This window comes from Panonychus citri, unplaced genomic scaffold, assembly GCF_014898815.1.
Source record: "Panonychus citri isolate SS breed McGregor unplaced genomic scaffold, ASM1489881v1 Contig00001, whole genome shotgun sequence".
Classification (NCBI taxonomy): Eukaryota; Metazoa; Arthropoda; class Arachnida; order Trombidiformes; family Tetranychidae; genus Panonychus; species Panonychus citri.
The window spans coordinates 2,173,759-2,189,777 of record NW_026515406.1 but is presented as its reverse complement, the minus strand read 5'-3'; the positions used below and the strand labels follow the sequence as shown (position 1 = coordinate 2,189,777).

Below are 16,019 nucleotides of genomic sequence, written 5' to 3'. Positions count from 1 at the left end.
AGAAAGGGTAAAAAATTTATGTTCATCATGAATCCAGAGTAAGTATGAACTTTTTTTCACTCTCATTCTCGAAATCGGAGGTTCATTAGATCATCAAGCTGAGCATCCTACTGGAAAATCAGTATCATAAAAGGTAACTAACTTTTTTTTCAATGAAAATCAAATGACTTATCAATCGACGCTCATAAATTGAGTCGAGAAAAATTTTGAATGTAAAAAAATACACTCAGAGCTCAGAACTGTCCATGATATCGAAACCTATAGCATCGCTTTTTATATTGGAATTATCATCATTTTCATCGTCTTCATCATCATGATTGAATGAACGTCACTCGCCATATAGATCATGGTGTAGATCATGCGTTCTCAATAATTCTGAAAGAGAGAGAGAGAGAGTCACCTTGTATTTACTATTGAATTTCCTACCACAGTCACTGAGAGAGAGACAGAGACTCAGGGTAAATGTATCACTTTACATGTCTTATCATCTCATCATCTTATCATCATTATTATCAACTTGTTTCATTCAGTTTACCATCTAGATCAACTTGAAACTTTTACTCTGAATTTGATCCACAACAACATGAGATCCACTTTCACCACAGCCACCAATACAAACACCAAGAATAACACAACAATGGCTTGATTTTCATTATTTCCATCATCATGAATCATCACCAAGTGACAAGTTGTGGTCATCATCACCATCGCCATCATCACCCACTTTAAATATTCATTGAACTAGTCATCGTTGTCTTCATACTATTACACAAAGTAACACACTTTCAGCTTTTCGCAATTTAATATTAATTAAATCGGATTTTAAGTGTTGACATTTTATACTTTTAACAACAACAATTTAACTTGATGATGTTTAATACTGTTCAAGTGAGATGACCATTGAGTGACCACTTATCAGGTGTAAATAAATACGAAGGAAAAGTTTCAAAAGTTTTGTTAAGTTTTTGCATTTGTTTAAATTGTTGTTTCTTTGTAAACTCATTCAAATTGTGGTGATTAAAGTTGTGATTATAACGGGATTCCAATTACAAGTAAATTTTAACATATTAAATATAACAAACTCTTAACAATAAGTGACCAGTGTCCACCAGTGTGATCAAACCTTAACCAAAGTATTGAAAAAAAAAATGTTTCTCAACTTGAATATGATCAATCCTGCCAATTTAGTACAATTAATACTGACTTATTATCTAATTCAGGGTAAGTTGAGTATGCAATTAACTTTGAAATGATAAACAATCAAAAATGAAAAGTAATTAAACTAATCAGACATTTGATTGATTTGATGACAATTTAAAAGTGTCACAAAGGATGAAAGCAAAAAGTAAACTGTAAGGTAAAAATTGGATACGGAAAACAATTCATGATGAATTCATGAGATAATACACTGAATTCATTGTGTATTCATATTCATATACATTAACCATGAATAGAGATAATCATCATCATGATATATATATACATTTATATCGTTATCATGAAAATTGAAGCAAAAAAACAATATCATTTACCTTGACTACCGAAAGACTAATACTTTATGATATTAATTGAGTAGGCTAGAGAGTGGGGTGGGAAAATGAAGAAGGGATTTTTTTCCTCCCACTCTGTGTATATCGTAACACTATTAATAACTCCAACTATCACCATTCCCCTCATTGTCATTCAGTATTTAGTTTTCATGGTTTGTTGTTCCTGGTGGTTCATGATTATCTTTACTCTCTGTGATCATCATATAATGATTATCATTATTAGTATTATATCATAATCATCATCATTCATGAAAACGATGATAAGTTTACCTGTAATTTTTGTTAGATATCAATGGTTGATGGTTTGTTTTGTATTTGTAATATTTTCTCTCTCTCTCTCTGCCAGAGACCAAATTGGTTACCTGTTTACGATTGATCATGTTTGATCTTCCCTCTCCGGTGATGCGTGGTGATTCAGTTGAACTTTCATGTATCTATGAACTTGAAAATGATAGATTATATTCAGTTAAATGGTATAAGAATAACGTTGAATTTTACCGATTTGTACCAAGAGATTGGCCTCCAGGTCAATTTTTACCTCACAAAGGCATTCGGGTTGATGTAAGTATCATTAATTTTCGTATCTTTATAAGTCCAAAAACTTTACTATTATTAAAAATATAAGAGTTAAGGTCAATGATGAACAATTAGCATTTTGTTGGGTAACAATTAATGATGTTGATTAAGGGAAAACTCCACGGTGAAGATAGTTGATTGATTAAACTTTTAGATGATCAAATTTTTTTCTCGTCTTTTTTTATCATGGTAACAATTTAAACTTAAAATATTATATTTCCTTTGAAGCATGAGAACAACAATCTAAATTGATTCAAGATTGATTATTTTATTATATCATCAATATAATATATTTATCGTTGATTCCCTTGGGGAGAGACAATGAATAATATCATCATCCTGATGATAATATTTATCATGAGTCAAGATTTTCCTTCCATGAAAGTTTTCTGCTCATTTCTGTTTATTTCATGATACATAGATATTCAATTTCTTAGGTGTTTCCATTTATATATATTCAGTGTCAATTATTATCCCTTTTTCCTTAAGTTCAGTGCCATTGGGAGGGATTCAGGGTGCGTCTGAATTGCAAGTGGAACTTTGATAAAATGTTTCGAATAGAAAATTTTTAAAATTCCATCTCAAGAGATTGTCGAACTTTTTTCTTCTTCTTCTCTTCGAATTAATCTTTCCATCTCAGTATTATCATGATATTCTTGCGAAATGGAGCCATCACTTTGTTTGTCTCTTAATTCTGGTCTCGAATGATAATTAGTAAGGGATAATATTGATTTCTGCGATGGATCGAAATTGAACTTTTCTCCCCTTCCTTGCTCGAAACAATTGATTTCGATATTGAACTTTATTTGCTTCTCTTTCTCTCTTTTTAATCTAATAATTGTTCCCATACAAAGTCAATCTCTCGTCTAAAGATTATTGTTTATAATCAAGTAAAGTGATTTAAGATAATGATTAACTTTTAGCTGAATGCGTAGTTGAATATTGGGAAAAATCGTTCAGAACTTTGGGTGAAATTCTGAATAGAAAAAAACTTTTAAACTCATAACTTGGCTAATTTATCTCGTCTTTTTTATTTTCTTAAAATAATTATCAGCCATTGCATTGTTACATGTCAGCTGAGTTCTATTAAGGAGATTTCTATCAATACTCGCCAAGAATTTCAACTTGTCACCATGGACTAGAATATTCATGTCCCATGATGACAAATAAGTTTAATTTTTTTTTCATTCCAATAGACTGATTTCTCTCTCTCTCTCACTTCCATTAAACTTTGATATAAGAGAGCAAAGTGAATGAAAGTATTACCATAGTTAGCAAGCCAAAGGGAGAGAGAAAAATGAACTTTTTTACCATTCGAAATTGTTTTATATCGATTGCGAGCTGAAAATATAATATATATATTATGTATTATTTATACATATATACAAAAAAAAACAATATCTTATTATAAATATACATTATAAGGGAGTTAAAGTTAAGGCAGAAAATATTATATATTGATTATGATAACAATCAATGAGCACAAATGATAATATATTAATGGTTTGAATAGGAAGTTATATAACAGAAATTATTAGAAACAATAAGAAACCAGAGGAGGAGGAGAAGGAGGTTACGAGTGAAATGATGAACTGTTCATCGATAATGACGATTGGAACGATTAAAGAATATGGAAAATTTCTGATAATTTTTACTCGATAACAGAGAGAGAGAGAGAGAGAGAGAGAGAGAGAGAGAGAGAGAGAGAGAGAGATTTACTGAGCTAGTTGCCTAGTATATTCTGATGATACAATTTTAATACTATTCTTTTTAGCCCACTGGCTTCGTGTTGTTTAAGTTACTCACCATCAATTTTGTGGCTTTTGTATCAGATGAGTTTCCGAATTTTTTTCTTTGCTTTGTTTCTTGTTTCTCATTGCAATGAAATGGAAACAATTGCAAGAAATGAGGTGGAGTGGAAATCAAAGATTGAGAGTTGGAGACGAAAGTAAGAAAATTGAAGGTGATATTGAGGTGGAGGTTGAGGTTAAGGTGGGTGAGAGTTAAGTCAAGTGAAATGAAAATTCAGTGTTGATATTCAAGTCATGTAATAGTGTAAGGGGCTGGTTAAGATGAAGAAAGAAAAGAGAGGCAAAAAAGACAACATGAAAACGGCGGTGGGGTGGGAAAGAAAGAAGAGAAAAATTTATTATCATCTTCTTTCATTCAGAAACTCACTCAATCCTTCTCTTTCTCTCTCTCTCTCTCTCTCTCTCTCTCTCTCTTTCACTGAACCAGAGTTTTCTGTGATTATTTTTGAGTGAGAATATCATGAAATCATCTGATTGAGTAGAAGTGAATCTATCTGTTGGAATAAAAAACTGTGGAAACAAAATAAAAATTTCATATAAGAAAAATATAATAACATATTAATGATATAATATTAATTCACAAATATTATCATCCTGGAATCTTGTGTTATCACTGATTTACATTGAGGCAAAAAAAACTTCTCTTCCTCCTTTTACTTACACAGAATTGAAAATGAAGCCCACTCCACACTCTGACTAACTTGTCAGTGTGTGTGTGTGTCATTCATCACCATGATTGCAAATGCTTGATTCCCGGTAGTGAATGAAACCATATTTATTTTATCATGTAAATCATGAATTCAATTGCATAATCATGATAAGTTTATTGTCTCCACATCATGATGTATTCAAATGTCAACATCATTTCATATTTTTCTACCATCATCAAGTACAACTACACTCATACACAATTACTCTCTCACTCCCTCAGCTCTCTCTCTCTCTCTCTCTCTCTTTGAAGAAACAATAGACTCATCATCCTAATCATCGTCTCCTGAGGTAATATTTAAAGTTGATCTAATTTCATCTTCATCTTACTTTTAGTTGTCAACGTGTACCAGATTATCTTGGATAAGAATGGATTAAGATTATCTGTACAGGTAATTATTAATATATAGTAGCTAGGGACAGGATAAATTTTCTAAATTAGGTCGCTAATGTTACTCTGTAGAGAAAACAATCTTCATGGAGATTCTGAGCTCATGGTTATCATGAATATTAATCTGTCTACTTTTATCATCATTTTTGTGATATTTTCTTTTCATGATAATGATGATGATCGGTTATTTTCCCATGCATAATTTAATGTAGTCTATGCAAACCCACAGAATTATTATATTAGAACTTTTCTTTCCCCTCTTTCTCTCAAAAAAAGAAGGAAAAAAAAACATTTCATCCTTTCCTTATTTACAATAAAGTCCATTTGCTTTTTGTGTATTCCAATCTGATTCTGATTCTGAAAAAATGAACTGAAAAATTTTCCTCATGTTATGTCTGTAACATTTATTGAATAATAATAGTAATGAGACATAATAATAACTAATGGTTTCTAGTTCAGAGTTACCATGTTGCTGTTGTTGTTGTTGTTATTTTGTTCAGTGTGTTCATGGGGATGGGAAGAGGGTGGAGTGGTAATCTCATTTATCATTAGTGTATATGAGGTTAACAATTCCTAACCACATCATGACCAGGAAGGTAAATCTTGAAATTCAATTTAAATTGTAATTCAAGCCACTTCCTTGTAAACAATGTATTCTCATATAATAATAACATTTGGTTGCATGTGTATCATTTTGATGCTCTAAAATGAGAAGTGAACTTTTTAAATTTAGTTTATTCAAAGATGAAAATTTTCTCACATCATTTCCGTTTCCTCTTCTTTTTGTTTCTTTTTGTCTCTATCTCTCTACCCTTTTACCAACAATCAACAGTTATCAAGGTCAGGTAAGAATTCAGTTTACCTGAAAGATGTTGATCTTAACTCAACGGGAATCTATCGATGTGAAGTTTCCGCTGAGGCTCCAACATTTAACACCGCTGAGATGGAGAAGGAGATGAAAGTCTATGGTAAATATTATCCATATTGTATAAAAGAACGAAACTTTTTTTTTACTTTCATGGTGATTAATGATTATATTATCCACTCCATCCTCTTGGATTACCCAAGTTTTACCCTCAGAAGGACCAAAAATTACCGGAACTCGGCGGAAAATTAAACTTGGTGATACAATTAATCCTAATTGTACTTCATTCAAATCCAAACCCGCCTCAACATTAAGATGGTTAATAAATGGTAATGAGGTGAGTTCATCGTCATAATCATTATCTTCAGAATTATCATTTTCTCAGAACTTTTTTCCCTCCCAAAATATCCCACCTTTACTGTGATGTGATATCACTTACGATAGATTATCATCACTTTGGATAATAATAATACTTTGTTTTCGTGTCTCTATGATTATCATAAATGATGATAAAAAATCCATTGTTTTCATCATCATCATCATCATGATACATGATAATATAATGGTTATTATGTATTCAATTCAGCATTTTATCCAGAATATTATCAATAATAAATACTTTGAATGATGATACTCAATCTACTCATGTTAATGATCAATTTATGAGTTAGTTTTTTTTTCATCATAATATTGAGCCAATTGTATTTCAATTGTTACATGTTGATTCTGGTTTATAAAAATTATCAAAGGTTGGAACTGAATATCAAACTTCACATTCAACAACATTACATGAAGATGGTTTAGAATCGTCACATTTGGGACTTAAATTATTATTAAAGGAAGAATATTTTAAAAATGGCCTAATACGAATCAAATGTACAGCAACCATATCACGAATTTATATTATGTCCAATGAGGTCACATTACACGGCGATGGTTTGAGTCATCAATCATCTAGACTTCATCTAAGTGAGAATCTTAGTCAAGGTAAGAAAAGGAAAGAAAACTTATCCGAAAAGTTTTCGAATAAAAAAATTTGTTCTAATTTAGAATTTGAATTATCTTCTAGCCGTTCAACCCTCATCGATAACGAATTGTTTTCAACAAACTAGCTCATTGACGCTTATATCAATTACTTTGCTTAGTTTCCTACTTATATCACAGTTAACAAATTCGTAACTTCGATCAACTAATCATGAATTCAACATAAATGATCAAGTGGTTTTTGTTTCAGTTTTTTTCGTGAAGAAAAAAATAATCGAACCGCCAGAAAAAAACATCGAACGTCCAAAAGTTAACTCGATGAAGCTCAAGCTTAAACGCCGGTGACAAAGTTGATCAACAATCGGCACCAATCGACATTGTTGGTCAAGTGAAAAGTTCATTGTAAACTCTTTCTATCCAACATCATGTTAAACTTTAATTGTTATTATTTATTATTAGCTAAAGAATCAAATTGTTAACAATTAAAAACTTTCTCACGGAACGAATTAAATCAACCAGAGTAAATCACAATCTTTTCGTGATCAACAATCAAAATCGGAAAATTGTCTAATGATTAACAACAATTAAATGCTCAATCTTAAATTCAATTTGGATGGTAAATTTTATCCAACAATCAACAATTTAAAATGACCGACAATTTGATTACTTGATCATTGCAACTAGATGGCTCTGTTAATTGCTGGATAATTTTCATCTACCGGATCATAAGAGGATTAATTGTTGTTAAATTAACAACAATCAACAATACCCAAAGTAACAGTAAACCCATTGTAATTAAAAACGAAAACAAATATAAACAATTAACCAAGAACAACCAAATTGATTGTTATTAAGTTTTACTTTTTCTAGTGATTAAAAGTCTTGATTAATTTACAAGAAAATAAAAAGAATCAACAATTAACAAAACTGTCCTTTTATTTCATATATTCGGGTATTCAGATGAATGATGGGAAAGCGATGATTATTGTTACAATTAGGGTTAAAAGTGAGGCCATTAATCGTGGTGAGTATACAAAATAACCTTCAAATGAATAGCCAACATCCTCCCGACCAATTCTGTCCAAAAAAAGGCCAATCTTTAAATGAAAAATTAGAAATTTTTATTGATAACTTTAGAGAAACGATATATAAAATAACCTTTCGAACCTTCAACTTTACCTCTGATAAATATTCGGCATCTTTTGATATAAGCTTTTACAATAGACGATATCATAGATCGAAGCGGCTTCAACATTTATACCGATTATGTATCGATTGGTATAAACTATTATGAGGGCTACAGAAAGATCAAGTGTACCTAGAACAGAGTAACGGTAAATGTCAACTGGGCCAGAAATTATGTCATAGAAGACGACGATTCCGAAAATATTGATTATCGGATAGAAGAAGGTCAAAAAACGGCACCAAATTTTATTGGAAATATTGGTTAGGTCAATTGTGTCCGAATACTTTTGCCGATACTTGGTTAGGTGTTTATTTGTCCAAGTTGACCGTGAATGTGATTTAATTTTATCACCAATCAATTTGAATAATGATCTTATTACCATTGAACTAGAACAAAGTGAATAGATTTTTGAATATCCAAGAATAGGAATTAAAAGATAATTGAAAATATGAACCATTTGAACAACGGAGCTGATTAAACTCTGATCTTCAAGTTTATTTGTGCCGATTTGATAAATGAAAATAGCCGAATCCATTGTCCATGTGATGATGACCACTGAAACTACAAAGTTAATCTCATGGCTCATCTTATTGAATTTACTTCTAGAAAATCCTGAACCATATTCACAGAGACCAAGTTGTGAACATTTACTTTCGAAGTGAGTAAAATCAGTTTTGTACTTGAAACAGGCAAAAATTGTAGCCCCAAGGGTAATATCGGCAAACAAATGGATGACCATTATTTGCCAATGTCCAGTTATTAGAGGTGAAGTGTCCGGTGCTGGTTCCACTCCGAAGAGTATGAGAAAACTATGTACCACATTGAAACAAAAGATGAGCACACTGATTGGCAATAATATGAATGAATATTCATCAAGAAAACCTGATACCCTTGGGGCATTGAAATAATTAACAATCGATGTTAACTGATGCCGATCAATTGAATTTTCATCAATTTTCATTGTGAAAATTTTACCTGATGATTTACCTGAGTTTCTCATGGTAATACACATTCAGGGTGAAATCTTCTATCTCATGATCAACAAAAGTTAATTATAACCACAATTTGGATTGACTTGATTTCTGAAAATAACAATCAATTGATCCAATTTACTAATGAATTTCAAACTCAATTTTAATCTCTTCCAATAATTATCATTGTCTTTATTATTAAGAAAAGTGGGTTGGATGTTTAATATTGATTGTTGTACATATAATTTTCCTTAGCAAATCAATATGATCATCTTATTGCCTGACAATCAGATCAAATAATTGTATCAATGAAATTTAATTGCTTGTTTATGTTGAAAAATAAAACCTTTTTTATTCATGATTAACTCATAATCTTTGTTTTTTTATGTCATGAATTCATATATCAACTTGAGTACATTGATAATATTTGATAATTGAGTTGATCATGTTATGACGTGATTAATTGTCAACTCTGCTATTTTATGAATGATGGGAAAGCGATGATTATTGTTACAATTAGGGTTAAAAGTGAGGCCATTAATCGTGGCGAGTACACAAAATAACCTTCAAATGAATAGCCAACATCCTCTCGACCGATTCTGTCCAAAAAAAGGCCAATCTTGAATGTAGAAAGTTGTAAATGATTGTACATTATTGTATTAGAACTTTTTTTGTATCGAGTTCGAAATATTGAAAGTCTCACCTCTGATAAATATTCAGCATTTTGTTGATATAGACTTTTACAATAAACGATATCATAGATCGAAGTGGCTTCAACATTTATACCAATTATGTATCGATTGGTATAGATAATCACAACAGCAAAGGTAAGGTCAAGTATACCTAGAACAAGGTAACGGAAAATGTCAACGGGACCAGAGATTATGTAGTAAAGGGTTAATATCGCAAAAATATTTACGAGAGGGTAAAAGAAGGATAAATGTCGAGACCAAATATCATTAGATGCATTGGTCAGTTCGATTGTTGTACTGAACATTTTTCGGTAATATGTTAGTTCGTCAGTTGTCCAGGTCATTTCGGTGTGAATTTTAATCTTTTGGCCAATTAGCTTAAAAAGTGACCTTATTATCATAGATGAACCAAACAAAAGGTAAAACTTGTGAGCAGGTAGTAAAGGTAAACAAATAAAGGTCATCATATGAAGTGTAATAATCAAATTGTCAATTGTAAGCACAGAATCAGTTGGTAGATTGACCAACATCACCCAAAGGGAAGTTGAAACGCCAATCAGCCAAACGGTAAAACAAAGAGTTCCAACAATTTTCATCTCTTTGTCCATTTTGGATAAGATGTTGACCAGAAAAGGGTTTGAAGGGGACAATCGAAGTGCTAACCATTTGACCTCAAATTGAGTGAAATCAAGTGGATACCAGAAAGTAAAAATAACTGAAAAGGTCAACAAAATATCTGCCGATATCAGCATAATCAAATTAGACGAAGGTCCAATTAATAACGGAAATGAATCAATTACTGACCGATAGCCAGTGATCATCAAAAGGTCGTGGGTAAGGTTGAAACAAATTGATAACAAACATATTGGTACTAAAAGGAAACGCCAATGGTCATGGAAACGGCTGATTGATTGAGGTTGAATTTGATCAACAATCGATTGAGTTGATTGCTGTTCAAACGGATAATTGTAACAAGATTGAAAATAATTATCACCAATTAAGAATCTGGTTGAAGGACTGATTGACTTTCTCATATTAACCATCATTCAAGTTAACTGTCAATATGATTAAGAATTTAATCTCAAACAATTAAGAGCATGTTGACAATGAGGCATTTAAAAAAAATCTCATTGATTTTTATTTTTAATTGTTAACCAACATTTTATTGAAGGGCAAGTTAATCAAAAGTTTGCATGATTGTATTAACTTAACCAATGATCAAACCACGCAATCATAATCTCAATAACCTACAATTAACTGATTGTCAATGGTAATTTTAGAGTTGATTAACTGTTATTATCTTCTAACAATTTGAATATTTGACAATCTAATGATAATAATTTATGATTTTGCAATTGGATGCAAGACAACAATTAACCATTTAACTTTTGACTTTCCCTAACAAAATTCAGCTATTAAATGAGCTACTTTTTTTCCGAGTTCATGATAACAATCAACTAATCATTAAGATTAAATACCAATTTGATTAATCAAATGCTCATCAAGTTAATCAGTTTGTTGGTTGAAACGTTTTTCATTTCATGATGAAATCAATAGTAACTTTTATATGATCGGGATAGTAACATGATAGTTTCCGTAGTTATTAATAAATGTCATCATTCAATGAATAAGGAAGCAGAAAATTTATCAATTCCAGATAAATAAAGCCATCATCATCATCATCATCCTGAATCAGAACTTGAATCAGAACTGAATCATCAGACTTGATAAGTAAAGATCATGATGAGATAATGATAAACGGAAATTCAAAGTCAATGCTCATACTTTTTCCTGTCAATTGATGAAGATAAAAATGATCACATAGCAAGGAGAAGCTCAGTTTATGATGATGATAATCATCATGAACACATACCCTGAATCAATGAGCACATTGAAAGTCACCAGCCTGCAAATGATAACCCAAACTTGATGAGAAAAAGTTGTGAACAAAAAAAAATAAAATCAAGAAAAAAAATGAACTTCTAACCTGTTAAGGTAAGAGTTCAGGTTCATACACGATTTCATGAGATAACCTCTTGTTAATTTCTGATGATGAACTTTTTTTTGTCATCACCATGATCATCATGATCATCCTTATATTGTTAATAATAATAATAGGTAATAATTTTTCATTTTTTTCCATTTTCAATTCAATTCCTTTGACTCAATTACCCTTAGGGCAATAATATCATGTTCAGATTGTGAGCATTCAGATTCTTCATGTAGGTAAACTGATATATATATATATATCATGTCATCAGAAATTTCAATCACATACCTGATTACAATCAGAGGCCTCAGGAATCAGGATGTTGATTCATCATGATGATGAATCATCTTGGTCCTTTTTTTTAATAAATTAAATTGACAATTGTAATAATTGAATGGTATCAATTTTGTTTCTCATTGAAATATTGAAATAATCATCATATTAATCAACATATCATATATTCATTGTTATGTATTAAATGATTATAATAGTTGATCATGATAATCAATCAATTGGCTTTTTCATTTGAATTGATTAATCTTAATAACTTCCTGATTTAATCAATAAGTCTCATTGATTAACCATGACTATTATACTTTTTTTTGCTGGTATTGTGTAATTAACTTGACCATTCACATTGTATTTTGATGACCATCATGGTGATTGTTATTATTATCATAATCTTGAATGTGTGAACCTTAATTAAATTGTTATTGTCCTCCGATTCAATTTGAATGAATTAATCGTCAAGTTGATTATTCTGATAATGATAATGATGATGAAAAGAAAATGTAATTAAGTCAAATACCTACAACACTCACTCACTTTACTATTTAATTGATTAAATTTAGATATATGTTAATGAATTTACTGAATTATTATTAATATGATTTATTAATTGTTAAAGACAATTTATTATTTAGATGTAACCATGAAAATCTCATGAGAATGTGTTGAACTTTTTTTTTTGTTCAAAGTTAGTTAATTGTTAACAGAGTTACGATAACAATGATAAAACCATAGGTTGATTTAAGGTGATAAATGAGTTGATTTAATTGATCAACAACCGAATCAACAATCAACTCAAAGTTTATCATTCTCTTAATCATCATCATCGCCCAATCTAAATGATAATAAACAGTTAAATTAATTTGATGAGAATTTAGATATGAATATGAATATTTAATTGAGGAAAGAAAAAACAATCTAATGATGAACAATTAATTCCCAGGTTATGATTAACTGTATAAGGCGAATGATGTTCATTGATAATCTTAATTGTTAATAGAGTAAAAATTGTATAATCATTAACATCAGCAATTTAAAGTAATTTAATCTCACTAATTACCTTTAGGGTGAATCTTTATTATATATCAATGGTACAATTACACTTCGATGAGCATTAGAACTTTCTCTCTCTCTCTCTCTCTCTCTCTCTCATTCATAATATCTTTGTTTTCATGATGAATATTCTGAATCAATGGAGCTCATATTTATATCCAAAGGAAATGAATTTACATGTAATAGGTTTCAAGGAATTGTAACTATTAACAATGAACCAAATATATGTACACTAATTAACTACGATTGTGAGTCGAAACTTTTTTTTCGAGAAAAAAAAACTTTCGCTCCACTGATTTAGATTGTGATTAAATAAATTATTATATCTTCACAATACAATTTATTAACTATTGTTATGAGAAATTGTGGCTTCGATTGATTGTTCGAGGTTTAATTGTTACCGGTAGAGAGAAAGAGTAAGTTGGTTAGGAAGAAGAAAAAGTTTTCGAATTAATTTTATGTTAAAAGTTTCGATTTTCATTTAATTTTACCGTTCGAAAAGTTAATTGTTGAACTTAAACTTAAACTCTTGTTCCAATTTCTGAGAGGATTTGTGGTGAAATCTGTTGGAATATTTTCCTACTAATGTTTTACTTTTGATCGATTAGTTCGAAGAGTTAGAACAAATTTGTCGAGTTTTCGAGAAAATCGATTATTCGACTGTCAGTTAGATTGTGCCATCTATTGAGAGCTCGAATCAACTTTACCAAAAATAGTTTTTCTTTCTCAATGTTCAACAGATTCAACAAAAGTTCAGAATGAAATCAGCATCAGATGGATGAAGATGTCCAACGATAACTGATTAATACATAACTCTTATAACTAAAAGGTCAATGGAAGTGACCATCTAGAAAAAAAAGCGTTAACATGTCATCATTAGGCTTAGGATTTGACAAATTATCTTCTGAACATGTTTCTCTATCATCATCATCATCCGCATCAGTATCAGAATCAGCATCTTTATCATCCCCACCAAATTCAACGACAACATTGATATTAAACTTAACCAATTTAACGTTAACCGCAAGTGACCTACTCGATAAGATTAATTTAACTTTCTCCGATCTGGTTGATATTGCCTATGGCATAAAAGTGCTCGAACCAAGTGTAAATCTATCATCAATATTACCTTGTTGGACATCATCTTCCTCTACACCATCATCATCATCATCATCATCATCCTCATCCTCATTATCGTCTTCCTTTTCTACTTCATCTTCTTTAGCCTTGAATAATCAATTTCGTCCAATTTCAAATGTATCTTCGATCAATTATCTTCCACCCGAACTGGACAATTGTGCATCAGTGATTTACAATTTTTCTTCTTATTTGATGGACAATGAGTTAAATCTAATAAATTATAATAATATTGCAAATAGAATTGATAATCCACCATCAATATCAACACCACCTCTTGTCCATCACCATCATCATTCAGTTGAGGGTGATAATAGTTCCCTTTGGCCTAAAGATGATACTATCAAATCAGATAAAGTTTACTGGGCTTTATGTCTTGTTTTACTCCCATTTCTTGCCGTTTTTGGTAACATTCTGGTCATTCTTGCTGTTTACAAGGAGAAATCCCTTCAAACTGTGACCAATTATTTTATCGTTAGTCTTGCATTTGCTGATCTTCTTGTTGCTGGAGTTGTTATGCCTTTTGCTGTCTATTATTTGGTAAGTTTACGATTCGTTTATCTATCGTAACTGTTTGATTAATATTCATTATAATACATAAGCAAGTTGGAGTAAAAGTTTTCATACGATAAAAACAAAAGAAATAACAATTTTACCTTAAATTTCAAAGAGCATCGGATAGGAAGAACACCCTGAATTACTATTTGAAAAGAAAAGAAAAGAAAACGAAATTCTGTAAAAATATTACTAGAAATGTTCAAGTTGACTCATCTTTTTTTCCTCTAATTTTTTTCTACATAAGTTTCCACCTTCTCCATGAAGTTTAGCTCGAAAGTTTCAATAATCTAAACAGAACTGAAATTTTCAGCTTACCTCATGAAATTTCAGTTATCATAAATTCATATTTCAATTGAAATTCTCTTGAATCAATCAAGTCTATTCAAGTTTAACCAACATGATTATCATTCATTTTCTTTACAAATTCAACTTGGATTCACTTTCTCATGAAATTATTGAATATAAATTCAGTGGTCAATATGAATGTGAAATTAACCATGTAATCAGCTTATCCATTAGTTAGTCCAAATTAAAATGCTGATTTGGTAAATTGTTTTCATTTCATTTAATCTAATTAACTTTAATCAGAAAGTATATTAAATTATATAATAAGTAACAATTGATAATTTCTGATGAACAAAAAAAAGGCAACAACAATTAAGTTAATTTCCTTCAATGTTGATAATCCCATATTCTGGTTAATTTGAATTATCAAAAATCGTTGTCACAATTAAATGATAACAATGAATTAGTTGTTGCTGAGTAATCTAATTTTTGTTTTCTGTTACTATTACAATTTAACCTGTGAAAGATTCACAATTAACTATAATCAAGGATAATTTTGATTAAATCATGTTGAAACTATTCAGTTGTAACTTGACTGATGAATTCCCATTGATGATAATAACAATACTTTATATATATTATAATATAATATTTTTACCATCGGAAAAAATTACGATTATCATGATGATGATAAAATTTAATGACAAGGCAATGAGTTTAAGGAAAAGCAAGCAAAATGATTCAATTAACTTCAACTCCATCATGATTATACTATTATCATGAATGAATCTCATGCTGGTGATAATAATTATAACCACAATGAATACAGAACTCATTTTCTCAATTCTTAACATCAGGATAAAGTGTAAAAATAATAACAATATCTGTTAACTTATTTTCAACTTTCATATTATTATTATAAAAAAAAGTTTAAGGTTATTACCTTGAATAATATGAATCATGGAGACTGAATT

The 16,019-nt window shown here is 30.3% G+C and overlaps 3 protein-coding genes across 3 annotated transcripts in view; 2 read left to right on the top strand and 1 right to left on the bottom strand.

The window, feature by feature from the left end:
• Positions 1-427: 427 nt before the first annotated feature.
• Positions 428-7,789, top strand: LOC128393051 (uncharacterized). Its single transcript, XM_053353200.1, has 6 exons — positions 428-1,221; positions 1,897-2,111; positions 5,869-6,004; positions 6,105-6,238; positions 6,651-6,888; positions 6,971-7,789. Exons 1-6 carry the CDS (start codon positions 1,149-1,151, stop codon positions 7,078-7,080), a joined length of 906 nt encoding a protein of 301 aa, XP_053209175.1. The 5' UTR covers positions 428-1,148; the 3' UTR covers positions 7,081-7,789.
• On the bottom strand, positions 7,671-10,833 carry LOC128392959 (uncharacterized). The gene is given in 4 exon segments (XM_053353087.1): positions 7,671-7,982; positions 8,065-8,087; positions 8,090-9,661; positions 9,746-10,833. Coding segments are annotated over 3 exon segments (1,158 nt in total). The 5' UTR covers positions 9,084-9,661; positions 9,746-10,833; the 3' UTR covers positions 7,671-7,841.
• A 3,005-nt stretch (positions 10,834-13,838) lies between these two features.
• The window catches only part of LOC128397432 (dopamine D2-like receptor), a 106,822-nt gene continuing 104,641 nt past the window's right edge, over positions 13,839-16,019 (top strand). The window contains exon 1 of the mRNA XM_053358162.1: positions 13,839-14,742. Within this exon, the coding sequence (XP_053214137.1) occupies positions 13,933-14,742 (810 nt within the window). The 5' untranslated portion in view covers positions 13,839-13,932. The remainder of the gene's footprint in view (positions 14,743-16,019) is intronic.

Coding starts and splice junctions, on each gene's coding strand:
- LOC128393051 (XM_053353200.1), top strand. CDS start 1,149: ATGTTTCTCAACTTGAATATGATCAATCCTGCCAATTTAGTACAATTA. Junction 1,222..1,896: donor GACTTATTATCTAATTCAGG/GTAAGTTGAGTA, acceptor TCTCTCTGCCAG/AGACCAAATTGGTTACCTGT. Junction 6,889..6,970: donor AAGTGAGAATCTTAGTCAAG/GTAAGAAAAGGA, acceptor ATTATCTTCTAG/CCGTTCAACCCTCATCGATA.